This window comes from Sinohyriopsis cumingii, chromosome 18 (assembly GCF_028554795.1).
Source record: "Sinohyriopsis cumingii isolate HCF-2022 chromosome 18, ASM2855479v2, whole genome shotgun sequence".
In the NCBI taxonomy this organism is placed as follows: domain Eukaryota; kingdom Metazoa; phylum Mollusca; class Bivalvia; order Unionida; family Unionidae; genus Sinohyriopsis; species Sinohyriopsis cumingii.
Window position 1 is genome coordinate 21,645,702 of NC_142978.1, and position 19,830 is coordinate 21,665,531.

Below are 19,830 nucleotides of genomic sequence, written 5' to 3' on the forward strand. Positions count from 1 at the left end.
ACTGAAACTAGGGCGAGGAAATAAGGAGGCCACATCATCGACGCGTGTGGCATATGATAAGAGAGAGGGAAGTTTTCACTACAATTCAAAGTTAAGACTGGGACAGTGATGCCTGTCAACGTCCATCAGCGCTCCCAACCGCACGCATCAATTGAGAGCATTTTTGAGCCGGTGATGTGTATGTGGTGCCAGACCTGGGAGATGTAACAATTAGGTGCATTTGAAGTTTTAAAATCACATCCCTTCTTAGGGCTACCCCTATGCTTTTGGAAAGACACTATTCAAATTGCAAATTTGAGTGAGCGTGGAGTAGTGTAATTATAAATACTCACTCCTTTTCTGATGTTATTGTGTGTGTGTGTGTGTGTGCGTGCGTGCGTGCGTGTGTGTGTGTGTGTATTAGCTCGCGTACGTTTGTGTGGATAGTTTAGTGTGTGTTTGAATAAGTGCGCATACGTTTGTGTGGATAGTATATCTTGGTTTTGTAGATAGTATAGTAAGGGTTTGTTTATCTCCTTCAAATTGTGGAAAGTATATTATAGTTAGTTTGTTTCGTTATTGTGTGTGGATAGTATATTTAGGTTTGTTTTTTCTTTTTCTCCTGTGTGGATAGTATATATTGTGGTTATTGATAGTACATTTTGGGTTTGTTCTTTCTCCTTCCCGTGTGGATAGAATATTTTGTTGTTTTTATTTTCTCCTTCCCCTGTGTGGATAGTAGATATCGTGGTTATTGATAGTATATTTTGGGTTTGTTTTTTTATCCTTTCCGTATGGATAGTATGTTTTAGTTTGTTTTTGCTCCTCACCTATGTGTTGATAGTATATTTGTGGTTTTTTGATAATGTAGTTTTGTACCTTTCCTTCTGTATGGATAGTAGATAATATGTGAAGTGAGTATAAGGGATGTTTTCCTTCACGTCCGTACTTGACCCTTATAAAGTGAAAGCGTTAGTCGTTTGCGCCATTCAACATTGAATTAAATAAGACGACAATAGAGTTGTTTAACAAATTGAAGGACAGTTGGTAGTGGATGGTGGATGCCACCTATATGGTGGAAAGGATAGAACATGAATGGAGGTATCCAGTTACCAAAACCTTTGTGATACGTGAAGTGACAAGTCTGAAAGTAGCCATGGACCTGATACAATGTATTATAGAGGAAGAAATAGCAAAGTTAAGAGGTTTCATTCAACCTCCGTATGTGATAGTGGGCACATTGAAGGAGGCCCTTGATAATGTGATGAAAGTAAGGTGTTTTCTAGAAGACATATTGCATTGGATAGCGTGGACCTTTGTGACGTGGGGACTGGATCAACAAAAGAAAAGAAAAGAAATAATTAGAAAAGTGCTGGAAGAAGAAGTGAAGGAGATAAAAGACAGGTGGTCTGTAGAAAAAAAAAGGACAAAGAAAACAGAAAGAATAAAGAGGAGTTTGAAAAACCGAACGAAAACTGGATGAAGGTGCAGGAGAAATTTAGATCAGTGGGTCATCCTGACTGGATTCTATAGACAGAAAACAAGAATATCAAATGATTGAAGAACTGGAGTAAATATAATACCCAAGGGCCTTTTTCAGGGCTACTCATATGTCTCAAAAAGATTTGCTTTTTTGCCTAAAATGTTTTTGTCGGTTGTATAGTTTGCTATGTTTGTTGGTTTGTCTGTTGTATTTGTGTTATATCTGTCTCTGTCCAGCTAATCCCGTTCCCGCCAAGCGTTCTATGTTTTTTTTCCACGCTATTTTGGTCCCGATTAAGATCAAACGCTTGCTACATTGCTACCCATGTTCAGTCCTATGAAGTCACCTTACCTGTTCCATACCTTATTTCCCTAGAGAGGTCTAATACCTTTTGTTCCTCTATAGTCCCACCCATGTTAAAAAAAATTCTCTATGTTAAATTCCCATTGTCCCATTGTCCCTAGACTGGCCCACAATGATAAATTTCCCATTGTCCCCAGAGTGCCGGGACTCTGTTTTTAATGGTAAGTCCCATTGTCCCTAGAGTTCCCCAGTTCCCCAATATACTACTATTATGAGAAATTGCATAATTTCGATAATTTCGAGGAAGGTCTTGTTTATTCCCGTATCTGTTGGATGTTACGACCGTCCATAATCGTGAATTGTAAACTAGGTGTAACTAAGCATAGTCCGAGACAGTGAGTTTGACATGTATGCATATATATATATATATATATATATATATATATATATATATATATATATATATATATATATATATATATATATATATATATATATATATATGTAACCTCATGTTCTTCTACAGTAAAATCTACTGCGTGTTAAATAGGCCTTGAGTAGGGACAAGAGGGTAAACCTATTTTTCCATTAGTATTCTATAGTTAAATGCCGCAGCATGTCAAACAGTTTTCAGTTTCACTTGACTGGCATGCGTACGATAACATATCCTGTTGCAAAGATCTGACGTGGACGTAAGTGGTTTCCGGTAAACACTTCAATTTCTCTCTCAATCTCTTTCACTTTTCGATTGACTCTCTTTACAGCAAAATCAGTTGTGGTTTGGAATGTGAAAGGCCTACAACGATCTGGCTGGTGACGCATGGGGACGGCAGCTAGGAAAGATATCCAGTGCAAAACTCCCTGGACGGAATACACATAATTTTACAAATTACTAGCGTTGATAAGACCAAGTTGGTAAAAAGAGAAGCAATGCAATTTTTAAAATGTTTTCACTTTTGTGAAATGTGGAGACCTCTAATTGTGGTGTTTATATATTCCATATGTCTCACAACAACCTCGAATGCTTTCAATATCATGGAAAAGGACGCTCCAGTGTTTACGGGAGGTAACCTTAGGGACAGCTACTTTGGATATACAGTTGCTATTCATTCTGATGATGGAGCTAACAAATGGTATGTTGTACAGGATACCAGTCTAACAAATGGTATGTTCTATAGGATACCAGTCTAACAAATGGTATGTTCTATAGGATACCAGCCTAACAAATGGTATGTTGTATAGGATACCAGTGAATGTACAAATGGTATGTTGTATAGGATACCAGTCTAACAAATGGTATATTGTATAGGATACCAGTCTAACAAATGATATGTTGTATAGGATACCAGTCTAACAAATGGTATGTTGTAAAGGATACCAGTGAATGTACAAATGGTACGTTGTAAAGGATACCAGTCTAACAAATGGTATGTTGCAAAGGATACCTGTGAATGTACAAATGGTATGTTGTAAAGGATGCCAGTCTAACAAATGGTATGTTGTAAAGGATACCAGTCTAACAAATGGTATTTTGTATAGGATACCAGTCTAACAAATGATATGTTCTATAGGATACCAGTGAATGTACAAATGGTATGTTGTAAAGGATACCAGTCTAACAAATGGTATGTTGTAAAGGATACCAGTCTAACAAATGGTATGTTGTAAAGGATACCAGTGAATGTACAAATGATATGTTGTATAGGATACCAGTCTAACAAATGGTATGTTGTATAGGATACCAGTGAATGTACAAATGGTATGTTGTAAAGGATACCAGTCTAACAAATGGTATGTTGTAAAGGATACCAGTGAATGTACAAATGGTATGTTGTAAAGGATACCAGTCTAACAAATGGTATGTTGTATAGGATACCAGTCTAACAAATGGTATGTTGTATAGGATACCAGTCTAACAAATGGTATGTTGTATAGGATACCAGTGAATGTACAAATGGTATGTTGTAAAGGATACCAGTCTAACAAATGGTATGTTGTATAGGATACCAGTCTAACAAATGGTATGTTGTATAGGATACCAGTCTAACAAATGGTATGTTGTATAGGATACCAGTGAATGTACAAATGGTATGTTGTATAAGATACCAGTCTAACAAATGGTATGTTGTATAGGATACCAGTGAATGTACAAATGGTATGTTGTAAAGGATACCAGTCTAACAAATGGTATGTTGTATAGGATACCAGTGAATGTGCAAATGGTATGTTGTATAAGATACCAGTCTAACAAATGGTATGTTGTATAGGATACCAGTGAATGTACAAATGGAATGTTGTAAAGGATACCAGTCTAGCAAATGGTATGTTGTATAAGATACCAGTGAATGTACAAATGTTATGTTGTAAAGGATACCAGTCTAACAAATGGTATGTTGTATAGGATACCAGTGAATGTACAAATAGTATGTTGTATAGGATACCAGTCTAACAGATGGTATGTTGTATAAGATACCAGTGAATGTACAAATGGTATGTTGTAAAGGATACCAGTCTAACAAATGGTATGTTGTAAAGGATACCAGTGAATGTACAAATGGTATGTTGTAAAGGATACCAGTCTAACAAAAGGTATGTTGTATAGGATACCAGTGAATGTACAAATGGTATGTTGTAAAGGATACCAGTCCAACAAATGGTATGTTGTATAGGATACCAGTCTAACAAATGGTATGTTGTATAGGATACTAGTGGTTGTATCACTAGTGCGCGAGATTGTGATCAAGGGGTTCAGATTCATTCAGGGGTTAGTGTGTATGTGTCACTGGGTTTACACATATTTACTTAAAATAAGCCATGCATAGGAAATATATCTTGGCACTTTACATGTATGTTTGTATGGATGGATGGATGAATGGATGGATGGATATACTGATAGACATCGGAAAACAATCAGAATGAACGAGAATAAATAGATGGATAAATAATCGATAGATGGATAAATGGATAAATATATTATTTTCATTTTCACAGTTGATGATTACGAAAGAAATCATTTTATGGTTGGGCAAGGGTATTAAGAGTCTACTTATGTGAACGTATACGGCAATATATTTTTGTGATGTCAAGTTGAATTCGTGAACACATGAGCTTCATGTGACGGTACTGGGATATATATTGTGCTGAAGGAAAGGAAATGATATCGAGTCACATTGTATATGATCGGAAAATGTTATTGTCACTAATGAGGTATATATATAAAGATACATACATACATATGACAGAGAGAAAGAGAAAGAGAGAGAGAGAGAGAGAGAGAGGAGATTACGATTCAAATTAACTGTTTTTTAACCCGTCCTGTTGGTGTTGATTAAATATTTCATTTTTCTCTTACTAAAGGATATTTGTTGGAGCCCCACGAGACAATGATACGGAATTACAAAGTATTGATCGTCCTGGCGTCCTGTACAAATGCAAAATGAACACCACCTCGTGCCAGACCATTGTAGTAGATGGTAAATCTGCGCCAAAAATCTCTCCAATTTTTTACCTATCTTACCTCTACCTTATCTACCAACTACCTAGCTTCCTAGTCAACCATCTAACTACGAAGTCTCTCCTTGTTTCTATCTATCGTACCTACAGTATGACCATCTATAATACACTTACTAGTTACAACACGTATGTACATTGATAAACACTGACGTGCGCACACATACATACATACACACGCACGCACGCATGCATGTATACACGCACGCACGCACACACACACGCACGCACGCACGCTCGCATACATACATACATACATACATACATACATACATACATTCGAGTTGGATTCGGACAATGCGGTTATGTGAGAACGCTTGCCAGTAGTTTCTCGTGGGTCGGTGGTTCTTTCCGGGCTTTTCCCAGGTTCTTCCTCCACCATTAATACTGGCCGCCATGTGTAGCCTATCGTGTGCTGAAAAATGGCGTTAATCCCCACACAACAACAACAACATCCATCCATCCATCAATCCATACATACATACATACATACATACATACATACATACATACATACATACATACATGTGTCATATGAAGAAAAAAAACTACATATAGAATTACACTGTTATAAGTTTTTCATTTCATTTTCGTTACTATCTCGAACTTAATGTTAAGCACATAACACTATAGACGTATTAACTTTTCGAAATATTATCATCATCAAGCAGCTGTTAAAAGATTAGTACCTTGCTCCGCCAAATGACTGCAGATTTGCATAATTGCAGGTATTGAGATATTTCGTTTTGTCAATACGGTAGCTGACACGAGTATTACTATTGTATTTTTGTCAATTTTCTGTTCTATTTTATGATCTTGTATTCTCATGAATTTGTTTAATCTGATGTAATCTCTTTTTTAAGAGGAAATAAAGTCAGTCAGTCAGTCAGTCATACATACATACATACATGCAAACGACTTACGCAAATAACTAAATAATCTTTTAATGATTCTAATTTCACTCCATCTATGCTTGAACCACTTTCACATTTCAGCATTTCAAATTTAAGTTTGTGATCAAGTATGATATATATATATATATATATATATATATATATATATATATATATATATATATATATATATATATATATATATATATATACTATAAACCAACAATGAACAGTGTAAAACTAGTATCTAAGTGGCCTGAGCGATTTAAACTCTTAATGAGTCTTTTTCAAAGGCAAATACAAAACATAGACAAGACAATCAAATAAAACAGAAAAACCGTTGTGTGTGCGTGTTTTGTGTGTGTGTGTGTGTGTGTGTGTGTGTGTGTGTGTGTGTGTGTGTGATTTGGATTTTTAACATAACTTTAACAATCTTTAAGTCATATCGCCACGATATCTGCAGTGTGGCAGTTTAAATTGATGTTTAGCAATTGGGCATCATACCTCTGGCATGCATCATGATATCTCACCCATGATCGTGACACCAGGTACCAGGCCAACCAGTCCTAAAACTGAACTCTTAATGCTGAGCGCCAAGCGAGGGAGCTGTTCGTACCATTTTTATAAGTGTTTGGGATGATTTGGCCGGGGATCAAGCCCACGACCTCCCGCATCCGAGGCGGACGCTCTAACCACCAGGCCAAACTTTACATGTCTGTTTCTACAGGAATCAAACCTTTAAATTTGTTATGTTTCAGCTAGTTTATTTCAACTTGTTGCTGATGCTGGAAAACATTTTTTTAAGTGACGCTAGGTTCTACCAAAAACTAGACCATGATCCAACACTGGAATATGCAAAAACCATCACACATGTTATTGGCGAGGAGTACCAAATTGGGCACATAGACCAACAAAAGGCCAGTACGAACAGGAACAATTCGATGAGCTAGAAAAGGCTGCAGAACCGAATGTACGGAAATTCTACAGAATAGTAAGACTGCATAAGACGGGACAGAGACAAGATATTTCTGAACTAAAAGTGGAAGGAGAAATAAGACGGGACCCTCATTTGATTCATGATACATAGCGCAGGCATTTTTAAACTTTAGGAACTGAAACACCAGCTATTCATTTTAACGAATCGTTTGCAGCTGAAATTAGAAACAAAATGAAGAATATTATGGATTCATATATTGAAGACGGAACAGATAAGGATATGTTTAAAACCAAATTACAGAATGACATTGAAGAGGCTGTACGCGAGCTGAAGAAAAATAAATCATGTGGACATGATAAAATATATGCAGAGCATTTAAATTGTACCTGTCAATCGATTAGTTCTATTTTGTGCAAATTATACAATCGCATCATCTTCTTGGCAACGTATCCTGACTACTTCAAAACTGTAAATGTTATACCTAACTTCAAAGGCGTGTAAAAAGACTCACTAGATATGAATAACTATAGAGATATCTCAGTGGTTCCCGTTTTTCAAAAAGTATTTGAAAAAATATTGTTGAAGAGGTTAACTCTTTTTAGTGAAATGATCAATTTCCCTCACCAATTACAGCAAGGATTTCGAGGCGAATGCAGTGGCATCACTGCAGCCTTTATTATAAAAGAGGGAATAGCCCATTATTTAGAATGTCACTCAAACGTTTATGTTGCATTCCTGGACATTGTGAAGGCCTTTAATACGTAATGGCACGATGACCTCTTTTAAAAGCTATTATCTCTCGAAGTTATCGGAAAACTGGGAGATTGATTCGAAATTCTTTTCGAGAAGTTAAAGCCCTTGTTCTGCTCAATGGCCATCATTCGAAACCATACTCAGTCAATTAAGGAAAGAAGATGTCGATGAATGCATATTCCATATTGAATTGATATAAAGTCCTGTATCCTCCATTTGTATTAATATGTTATCTTTAAAATTTAAATGTAAAAAAAATATTTCTTTTATTACCCTCCGTTTTCTCTCTTTTCTTAGCATCTTTCCATTCATTTCAAATTGACGAAAATATTTGTAATGTACTCTTTACATGTTTATTTTATAGCTGAAATATTGTATAAATGTGTTATATGTATGTATCATCTATCTTTATGTCAGCCAATCTTTTAATTACAAAATACAAAAATAAATAAACAATCTTAATATATTTTTGTATTCATCCTTGTATTTATTAATGGCCGTTACGGAGTTTTAAATCCCTCATCATAGCATGTGTCAGTATACGCCTCATCATAGCACGTGTCAGCATACGCCTCATCATAGCACGTGTCAGCATACGCCTCATCATAGCACGTGTCAGCATACGCCTCATCATAGCACGTGTCAGCATACGCCTCATCATAGCACGTGTCAGCATACGCCTCATCATAGCACGTGTCAGCATACGCCTCATCATAGCACGTGTCAGCATACGCCTCATCATAGCACGTGTCAGCATACGCCTCATCATAGCACGTGTCAGCATACGCCTCATCATAACACGTGTCAGCATACGCTTCATCATAGCACGTGTCAGCATACGCTTCATACATTATTACATTTATTGTCTGATTCTTCTTATCCTATTTTCTGCCATGATAAAATTCATCAAATGCCCTTCATTGAAACTGTCATTTTACACTCTTCAAAATGGATCAATAACTTGAAAACAATTGGGTATTTATCAGATAGAATTAAGAATGAGTGAGCGAAAACAAAGAATGCAAACAACAATTAAAAGCTTATAATCCAAATGGAACAGACAAAGAAGTAGATGCGAAAATTGACTGATAAAGATTGAGAAGCAATGACGCAAAATAAAATTGTAAAATAATGTAAAAAAATTTAAAATGCGAAAGCATGAAAAATATTAACGTCCATTTGAGATGCAATAATGCTAGGAGTAACAACTTTGATTAGTACAATTATTCCAATCTAAATTAGTTATAAACAGGGTTGAAACAACATTATATAAGATATGGAATACGAGATTTTACTGGGTTTTTATCAGTTAGCTTATGACTATCTACATTAAGTGTAAGTTCAGTAGCGTTTAAGCACATTCATTTGCAACAAAAAACAAGAGAAGAATCAGACACTAAAGCTCTTTAAACTCGGCTAGGTACTACACAATAAACAATAAACGGAAACAGACTCATCCATAATGAGTACTAGACATTTTGCAATCAATACAGTTTTCCTTTTGGTCAAGTTGTAACAACTACTGTCTCTTTTTAAAACAAAATCAAGATATAAAACAGGCTAACACATCTGAGGGGCCCCGAGTGGCCGAGTGGTCTAAAGCGCTCTCCGTTACGGATCACTGCCATCTCACCTCTGTCTGCGCCTGTTCGAGTCTCGGATTCAGCCAATGTGGGTATGTGAGAAAGCTTGCCAGTAGCTTCTCGTGGGTCGGTGGTTCTTTCCGGGGTTTTCCCGGGTTCTTCCTCCACCATTAATACTGGCCGCCATGTATAGCCTATCGTGTGCTGAAAAATGGCGTTAAACCCGACAATAACAACAATAACTAACACATCTGAAACAATCACAAGGGAGTGAGTACAGTTCTTGATAGAAGAGAACAAGTTCTTAAGTTCTAGAACAAGTCTCAAGTTAGTGAATCAAAATTAATTTTGATTCAGAATCGTAAAGTCCCGTTTGCTAAAGTATATATTCAAAAGTTTGTTACTCATATATGATGAATATAATTTACAGGTACACAATTATTTTATTCCATAAGAATGATCATTTTACCCATCTCTTGTAATCGACATGCATATGTGAACATTCCTCTCTTTTACTGGCTCTGACCGTTCTTATGAACCTTTTAGATTTCGTTTTTGTTCTTCAGACACATTGAGGGATATATTCATCTGCAACAGTATAAATACATTTTATCTTCATTGTAAAGTTTGAATATTTTTCTAAATTAGATTGTTATGACCCATGTGCATGAATTTTGAGGGTATTAATAATAGATTCTGTTCCATTATTAGAAAACCTTACATTTATATTTTTAACATTAAGGCATGCTTATTTAGGTCAAATCTATTCATGTAAACCTCTGTATATGATGTAGCTCTTCTGGGACTGTGTATGGTTAGAAAAGTCATTCTGTTGAAAACCTCTTTTATACCATTGTATATTCCGTGATCAAATGGTATATGTAACATGTCAAATACCCGTTCAATTACATCATCAGCTGGATTTTAATTATGTTTATACCACTTGATCCATCAGATGTTTTCTTCATGAAATTTAATATTTCCTTGTTTGTATAGTGAACCTTTATCATGTTTATTGGTAATTTGCTACTATTAGGCTGTTTATTCTCAACGGCTCATTTCTTTCACTATTTACATCACAATGATTTTGGCATTACTTTATCAACTTTGATATTTCTTATTAGGTTGATTTCTTCTCTCCATTTTGATCATTGGTTTATTATTTCTATAAACACAACAAATAGGTTTTCGTCAGATATCCTGTATGATTTTGAGTTATAATGAGTAATCAGTCTTTCAATTCAGCGTATGTTATTTTCTTTTCATCGCATGTATTCAGTTTATAACGTTCATATCTTTAGCCGCTAGCAATGAAGTACTCAAATTCTTATTCCTGAACAGGTCCGAGTGTATCGAAATTTATTAAATTACTAAAGTCCATTAAAGCTACGGAGGATAGAGATCTGGGAAATAAAATGTTTAAATAGCACTAATTGAAATTAATAATATCATGAATGCCACTTAAGTTATATTCTCTTTTTTCATTCTTTAAGACATGCATTTCACATGCCATATTTCATTTATAATCCTTATAATGCTATAAAGTAAATCATGTGGAATATTACTTGTATAGTGATAACACTTATTTGTCTTCTTTGAAAAGAGTTCGTATTGACACGTGATTCAGCAAACATATTCTGGCGTATTTTAGAAGTCACAAATTAACGCATTGTATTCTTACTTCGTATCACACACCATGTAAACTTGAATGCAGGTATTGATGTTTATGTGCATGTGTATTTTATTTAATTGTATACTTCATTATAATCATCATTAATCACTTTGACTAAATTTGTAAACAAAAAGGCATCATCTCTAGATACCAATTTCGTGGTCGATTCGAGAAATAATATATAATCGCTATGAAAACAGATGAATCGATAACAATGTAGATTTGTGTAATTATTTATGAAGTGTACAAATTTTTTATTTTAGTCCTTGCTCCGTCATTCTTTTTTCCTAGTGTGCTTGAAAACTTTACTATTTTTCTTTTACTGATTTTGTCCCTAATGAGTGGATTGGATTATTAAAAAATTACTTTTGCTAGAAGTTGTGGATTTATTACTTTAGTATAATTGTATTAATCAACGATTCGTTTACTGCATACATTATTTTTACCAGCAGTTGCATGTATTAACTAACTAGTCATGATTATAATGATACTGTGTTTATATTATAATGTCTTCATTCTGATAAAAGGCGTTTAATTGAACATAACGAATGAATACTGATCCCTGGTTAAATTTCAGTTAATACCTTACCCGAGAATATAACAGTCGCTGGAAAACAGAGGACTTTCATTCCCGGAAAGAATGGACAATGGCTTGGAGGGGCAATGGATATAAATAAAGGAAATGCGGTAAGACAGTATTTATACGGGCCCAATAGATCTATTTAATTTGCCCTATCTTCACAAAGGAGGCCGTATCATATAGCTATGCCTCAGGAAAACCACTCGTCCTTCTTTACTGCTTTACGTGTACATGGGTCGAGTATATGCAGAATTGCACATACAGAATACATGTGTACATGTTCCATCCTTAACAAGCGCGTGTGTCAGGATCGATTACTTTTGCCTGTGTTGTCATCTTATCAGTCTAGAACATGTGGCAAAGAAAGCCGATTTAATTTCCTGTTTTCCACTAACCAGACCAAATAAATCTCAGTAATGGTTCTTGACCTTTAACAGGTATAGCAGCAGGGAAGTTGTACAGACCAGTGCGTCCAGCCAAAATAAAGCTTCCTACGAGAACTTTCTCCGTAGAAGCCTCAGATTTAAAAAATAAAGCCTTCTACGGAAGCTAATTTTCATGCATTTCAGACCGAGTGCATCGGTTGGTCGCGCCGGTGTGTTAGTAAATATAGCATCCGAGACAGGAAAAATAAATGAAGGGAATTTTTTTGTTGCAATGTGGGGCTGCTTTGGCCAATTTTACGTTGCATTAAAATAATATACTTGAAAATAATATGAGTTCGAAAACTAGCACAGTTGGAGAGCCTCATTCCGCTAGATTAGCGCGAGAGCAATTAGCGGCACTAAAGAAACTTATCCCGGCAAAAAAATTATTCAAGAAAAATGTTCGCGATTACGAAGACGCGAAGTATCATCTTACCGATTTATCGTCGAGATTGTTAAGTCCAGTTACCGAAACAGTTGAGCGAGTCGCATATGGTGACAAAAAAGATGATAAGGAACTCAGGAAACGTGGAATTGTTCCCATGACGAGAGATATTGAGGAACATACTCGAGCAGTGCCAGGTCAGCTTGAACAAATTCGCCAAGCACAATTACAAGCACAAGCGCGGCAAGAACAATTGCAGCAAGTACAAGCACAAGCACAATTGCCTCAAGAACAACCACAGCAAGTAGAAGAAGAAGAAGAGGAGGATATTCAGGGGAGAGAACCTCGAGATGTAATAAAAGAAAAATTTACTGATGGTGGTTGGACTACGATGGAAAAACAATTCAAATTGTTTGGTAATGACATTGGATCACTTGGTGTGTTTGCGGAAGATTCTTTTGACAACAGGAAGGGTTTTTTAACAGAAGACGGATTGAAAGAAATTAAATCGCGAGAAATTTGGTATAATAATATATACCGAGCTAAATTTAATTTATCCCAGGTGAAAAAAACTAATCCTATTTATATTAGTTTTCTAAGCGCCGCAGATTCAAGGAGAGAAGAAAATATAAAATCTTCGAAGAAATCACAAGAAGAAATTCAACCACAGGAAGAAACATCGAAGTCCGATTATGAAAATCTTCAGCGTATTATTAAACGTGTTTTTACCGATGATGCTATTGAATTACTCAAGGACGAGGATAATTTAGCCAATATCGCCGCGGATTTTGATGAAAAGTATAAATATTTAAGACCAAAAATTCGTGGAAGATCTCTTGAAAAAGCAAAGTGGATCGATTGGATATATTTTGCCAACAAAAAGCCTCCCTACAAATATGATTCTAAATTTCGTGAATATATAAAAAAAATAGAACAAAGAGAAAAAGAGAAAGAAGAAGAAATAAAACAAAAAGAGGAAAAAGAAGAACCGGAGGAAGAGGAAGATATATTGTCGGAGTGGTTTAGTGAGCCATCAACACCATCAGAACCAAAAACAGGAAGCGGATATACCGTTTGCCCTGATACCGTTGTCAACGATGTATCTCGACTCGAAATATTAATAGGAGGAAAACGAGCCGGAAATAACTCTCGTGAAATAATCAACGAGGCCTCAGATATTTGTCAGCGATTATTCCGCGGCGGCGTCATCGATTCCTACATTTACAAAGAACTCGTTGACGAACTCATCGATTAAAACAACATAATTGAAATAACATGATTGTTCACAAACATCAACGCAGACCTAGACAGGTCCGCATAGTTAACTCTCGATTGCCTGTATACAAATATATCCACGGCAATGGACTCGGCGACATCGTTAAAAGTTTCGTCACGCGGGTAGTCCCTAAAATAGGACCCGCAGCTAAGCAATTCACATCAAAATCAATAGGAAAGATAGGCGAGACTGTCATTTCTGGTATTGGTAATTTGGCCACTAAAGGCTTCAATGTTGTCAAAAGCAAAATATCAAATTTAATGCGCAAAAAAAAGCAGCCTGTCAAATTACCTAGCACCAGCGAAATGCCCGCTGATGTTAGTAAAGTTATAAACGACGCAGCAAATAAAAAAATAAATGATCTAGTACAGGAAGTTGCAAATGCAAGTTTTATTTCGGGTAGCGGTCTTCGTTTTAGACGATAATTCTTAATAATAAATGTTCGCACAAGTGTCAAACGAAGTGTTCGACATGGACGAGCCTGTAGGTAGAGACACATCCGTGCGTGATTTCCAGTACTTTTCATACGACGCAGTTGAACCAAATACACCTAATCGTTTGGAAATTCAAGTTCACGATACGACAAGATATTTTCTTCCATCTGAGGCGTATATCGAAGTTACCGTGGAAGTTATTAAAACGGATAATACCGCCTATGGAGCAAATTTTAGAGTCGGATTTGTTAACAACGGCATTATGGCATTATTCAAGAGTGCCACTTACATGATCGACGGAAGAGAGATTGAGTCAATTACTAATGATGTTGACTTAACAACAACGATAATAGGCCTAGCTAGATACTCGGATGATTTTACTAGATCAGCTGGCCCTAGCATGATGTTCGCCAAAGATAATTCTAATAACGCTGATCATAACCAGTATACCATCAGAAGACCGAATAATCACGCTGGTAATGCTCCCGCTGATGTCGAAAATATGATTATTGATATTAATCCTAATTATAATCTCGGATTTGCCACGCGAAAACTTATGCTAGAAGGAGGTCGAAGAAGATTCTCTTGTGCTATTCCGTTATCCCATATATTCGGATTTTGCAGACATTTCAGGAAAATTATCTACGGAGCAAAACACACCGTAACATTTGTCAGAAAAGGAAATAGCGATGATGCTATCTGGCGGGAAGGTACTATTGATCCCGCTACTAATTTGCTACATGCCAATGATGCCGCGAATAATGGCGGCCAGGTAAAATTACTCAAATTTACCTTGTGGATATCAGCGATAACCCCATCAATAATCGAAGAAGAAAAATTATTGTCATTTATGAACCAAGGCGGTAAATCTGTCATGTCATGGCTGACAACAACAACAGATTCCACAAATACCGATATTGATGGTGATTTTACCTGGCGTATTGCATCGCAGCAAGGTACCTCTGCACCTAGGCATATCTTTATCGTTTTTTTGCACACGCGAAGGTATCATCAAATGTACAGCCACATGATATTTGATAGTATCCACGCAACAAATGTGTCTCTAAGAGTAAATGGCCAACAAGAACCATCAGAGGAAATATCAATTAATTTTGAAAATTATTCGACAGCTCGCACGTTATCATCGCTTATTGTGTTTCATGGGTCGTGATGAAAATATCGATACCGGATTGCAAATATCGCAGCTGGATTTTAATAAATTTTATCCTATCTATTACTTTTCCCTGGAGCATCTCGATTTGGTAAAACAATCCGTCGTCGATATCCATTTCAAAGCCAGAATTCGCACGGGAAATAATTTATATAAAGCAATCGCGGTGATTCTCAGCGATAGAACAATGATCTTGGAAGGCATCAGCGGTAGAATGAGAGTCATCGACGCTCCTGTCGAGAAAATGTAACAAAAACCTAGATTTTCTAAATTTAGATTAAACGATTATTAATATGCCATACGAACACGTCAGCGTAACTCTGACCCCGGGTCAGATGAAAAAACTCCAAACAGCAACAGGAAAGCGATGCGGTACGAAATTAACCCTGAAAAATGATCAAATTCAGGGCGGTCCTAACAAACTGTCGCTAACTAAAAATCAACGTGAACGATTCACCAAAGCAAAATCAGCGAATTCCGGCGTTCATGTGAATCTTAGTATAGGCGCCATCAGAGATATGGTCAAAACAGGTGGAATTTTCCTTCTGCTAGCTGCTATTCCCGCGTTAATAGCAGGTGCAAAAGCGTTAGGGTTAGGTGCGGTTGGAGCCGCAGGTGCTAAATTAGCGCATAAAGTAATGGGAGGGCGATACGGTTAAAAAAAGGGAAACGGCCTAAGATTGGGACGACCTCCCATGTACGGATCCGGCCTCTACCTAAGACGACCCCCGTACGGATCCGGTCTGAATTTAGCCTACCAGCCTCAAATTTAGATTTACTCAGTGAAGTAAAAAAATAAAAAAAATAAAATTTTTCAGAGGCGTATTTATGCGGGATCAACTACCAGAAAAACCAAACCCCACCGAGACAGGAATAATAAATCTCGATTCAAATACTGGCCCTGGCACACATTGGGTCGCCTACGCGATTAATCCTCGTGAAGTTGTTTATTTTGACTCGTATGGACTAGCGCCACCAAACGAATTTATCAATTACGTGTCAAAGTTAAATATTCCAATTTGGTACTCGACACTTCCGACGCAGACGTTAATGGATCCACCGATATGCGGTCCTGAATCAATTGATGTCCTCGACGCAATTTCAAAATCATCCGATCCGTATCACAAGATCGTATTTAAATACACCGTAGATAAATATCATGGTTGATATTTACGGTAGATTTATCTACAGGAAGAAGGAAGCAGAAGTGACTGACGTCGATCTATCAAAATTCGCAACCAGGGATGATATTAATAATCTTCTATCGCTGTCAGAGTTAGATCCTGGCGAAGTTGCTGTTTTTCAGAGCCGCGAAGGAAGATTACAAACCAGCAACGTGAAAATAACAGATATAATCAAGCGAGACGAATATAACGATCGCATTAATCAATTTACTAGCCTGTCAGATTCGGTATCAAAATCCATCGCTGATATCGCCGATATTATAGCGAAGTTACCCCTGAAGGCTAATATCGCGGATGTGGAAAAAAAGGACAACGAGCTATCAGCAACGTTGCTTCTGAAGGCCGATAAAACATTATACGACGATCTTCAGGACAGATTGACAAAGAGACTTAGCAGGCTAAATAACGATCTTAAAAAACTTGACGATACCTTAGGTAAACTTAGTAAAAAAATTGACGAAGATATAAAAACATCCGTCGATAATATCTCCACCACCGCAAACGAACTAGCAAAGAAAAAAGCCGATCAAGCATCGCACGATGATCTCAACGAGAGAGTAAGAAAAATCAGCGAAGATATTACTAATATTCTCGCCGATATTACCAAAATAAATACCGCGATGGGTCAGAAAGGCGATAAAACATTACACGACGATCTTAGCGAGAAAACAAAAAAAATCAACGAGGATATTACTAAAATCAACGAGGAAATTTCCATAATACGTGATTTGGCGCGTCAAAAGGTCGATAAAACATCACACGACGATCTCAGCGAGAATGTGAGAAAAATCAACGAGGATATTGCTAAAATTAACGAGGAAATTTCCACGACGCCTGATTTGGCGCGTCAAAAGGTCGATACATCGGTGTACGACGGAGAAATTCGAGATTTTAACACGAAACTTCTCGACGCAACCACAAAAATTAGCGATATTAACACAAAAATATCGTCAGTGAATCTTGAAAAATTAGCGCGTATTGTCATACCACAGGATGTAGAAAAAGTAGAAAAACTTTATTGTTATGTGCCATTTGTGATACAGGCACGAAATCACACATGGGAACCCGAGAGAAATATTAATGGTTTTGTTGTGCCAATTACTGGAGTATATCGAGTATATTTTATCTCCAGGATAAAATTCAAGGTAACAACCGAATTTCATGAAATTCATACATTTCATGAATATTATCCTGGATTTTTTATTATTTCCATGGAGGAAAATACCAGGGAAGTATTTACATTAGAACCGCCAGATAGAACCACTACAGGACCAATTGCATATTTTTCAATTTACGAGTTTTTATCCGGATGGAATGAAGTTCCACCCAGATAAAACCAACCGATTTTTTTGCAATTTTCGAATATTTATCCGGAACACACGCAATTGGTTAGATAAATTAATTAATAAATGACCGCATCGGATTACCGATACAATCAGGCGCGTTCGTGGCAGGATTCGCTAAAAAAACTTCTTGACGAGTATCAGATAAAAATAAAGAAATACCAGCGTAGATTAGTTACCATCGATGTTGCTGTGTACGCGGTAAGTGCAATAGTCGCCGGTGCGGGAATAATCTTATCCGCGGTGACAACAATCGCGCCGATCGCAGCAACGATAATAATCTCGTCGACAACGACAATCGCTGGTGTTCTCAACATTATCGCAAAAAAAATATCCTCATGCACAAATGAAAAATTGTCTCTATACACGAGTAAACTATCCCAGGTCAACGAGGCGTATTCGAAATTATCGTCGTTGCTTTCTGAGAGTCTCAACGACGGAGTTATATCCGATCTCGAATTTTCTGTGATGGTAAATATCTACTCTGAGATTGAACAAATGAATATCAATAATGTCGGAACTAACTCAAATCGTGACAAACACGACACCGCCGATAACGACACTGATATCGGCAAGCTCAACCAGGCCAGAATTTAGTATCGATTTTCCAATACCAATTAGCGTCAAGGAAATTGCGCTGTCACAGTTACGCGTCTATAATAGCTGGCCCAATGTTAGGTCGAAATCATTCGGTAGATTATCATCGAATAATTCGCTTGTTTTTGCCAATAAAAACCGTCCCGATGGAACTCCCGATTGGATCGTCGTTGGCATACCAACAGGCAGTTACGAAATTGAGCAACTAGATAAGGAACTTACCAGTAGGATATCAAATATAACCGGCGATGCTACTCCAGGAATAAAAATATCCTCGCACGATCCAACGTTGTCGTCGATAATCGAGGTAAAATCGCCATATATCGTTGATATTTACCAGTCATCGATTAGGACAGTTCTAGGTTGGCCCGAAATCGCACCTCTGGCAAAACCAGAAAAACCAGATTTTATTATTCCAGGTTGGCACGAAGAAGCTCCTCCAGAGCTACCGGAACCAAAAAAATCAGATTTTACTACTGATGAGGGATGGTACGGAGATATCAAACACAAGCCTCTGATCCACAGCGCCATCAACCTCATGAATAACCACAAATTTAACCTGGTGGTGTTCGCTTTTACTTTTAGGGACGAAAGAATTCTCTCGTGGTTGCCTCTTCCTAAAATTCCCCCCGGTGTGAAAATCTTCGACGCTACCAACATTAACAGGACAATATTCCCCATAGACGGTATCTTGGTAAGAAAAACCCTCGACGAATTTATTCAAGAACATAAATTACAATTAAATTTATTGCGGGAATCCTTTCATGAATGCATCTTAAATAAATCAGGTTCATGTAGCGAAATTATCGGACGCGTGAAGATTTTAAATCAACTCGCGAATGATGTTGAATATGATCATGGTATCTTCATTCGGGCGATAATCGACGATATATCAATTGCCGATTATGTTCTTCCTATTAGCAAATTCGAGTTGATCAGAAATTCAGGAGAAAAACAAAAATTCATGAGAGTATTGGATTAACCGAGGAAACGCTACCAAATTTCAAATTTCCTGATTATGATGTTGATGAAATGAGAAAATCCGTCGTTGATACCATCGATGATTTATTTCCGAAATTACATGCCGCGTGGACTAAAAAAATATAATCAGAATCAATTCTCAAACACAATAATGATCCTGCCGGGCAAGGGCGGCATATCTCGCCAGGTATCGTTAACATAACGGAAGTTATCGCGATTTATCTTCACGCGGATGTCGTCGAAGGTAGCTACAACGTAGATTCGTCTGTGTCAGAGCAGGCACAGCAGGGATTTATCTTATATTCGTTTTCACCTAGCGCATCTCCGGGTTTTTTGATAAT

The 19,830-nt window shown here is 37.0% G+C and overlaps 1 protein-coding gene across 2 annotated transcripts in view; it reads left to right on the forward strand.

Moving 5' to 3' along the window:
• The first annotated feature begins 2,499 nt into the window (after positions 1-2,499).
• The window catches only part of LOC149776200 (integrin alpha-4-like), a 132,442-nt gene continuing 115,111 nt past the window's right edge, over positions 2,500-19,830 (forward strand). The window contains exons 1-3 of one of the 2 annotated variants that reach the window (XM_089942529.1): positions 2,500-2,930; positions 5,123-5,238; positions 11,691-11,800. In XM_089942529.1, coding sequence (XP_089798655.1) covers positions 2,896-2,930; positions 5,123-5,238; positions 11,691-11,800 — 261 coding nt within the window. In that variant the 5' untranslated portion in view covers positions 2,500-2,895. The remainder of the gene's footprint in view (positions 2,931-5,122; positions 5,239-11,690; positions 11,801-19,830) is intronic. The other variant, XM_089942528.1, reaches the window with a different exon arrangement.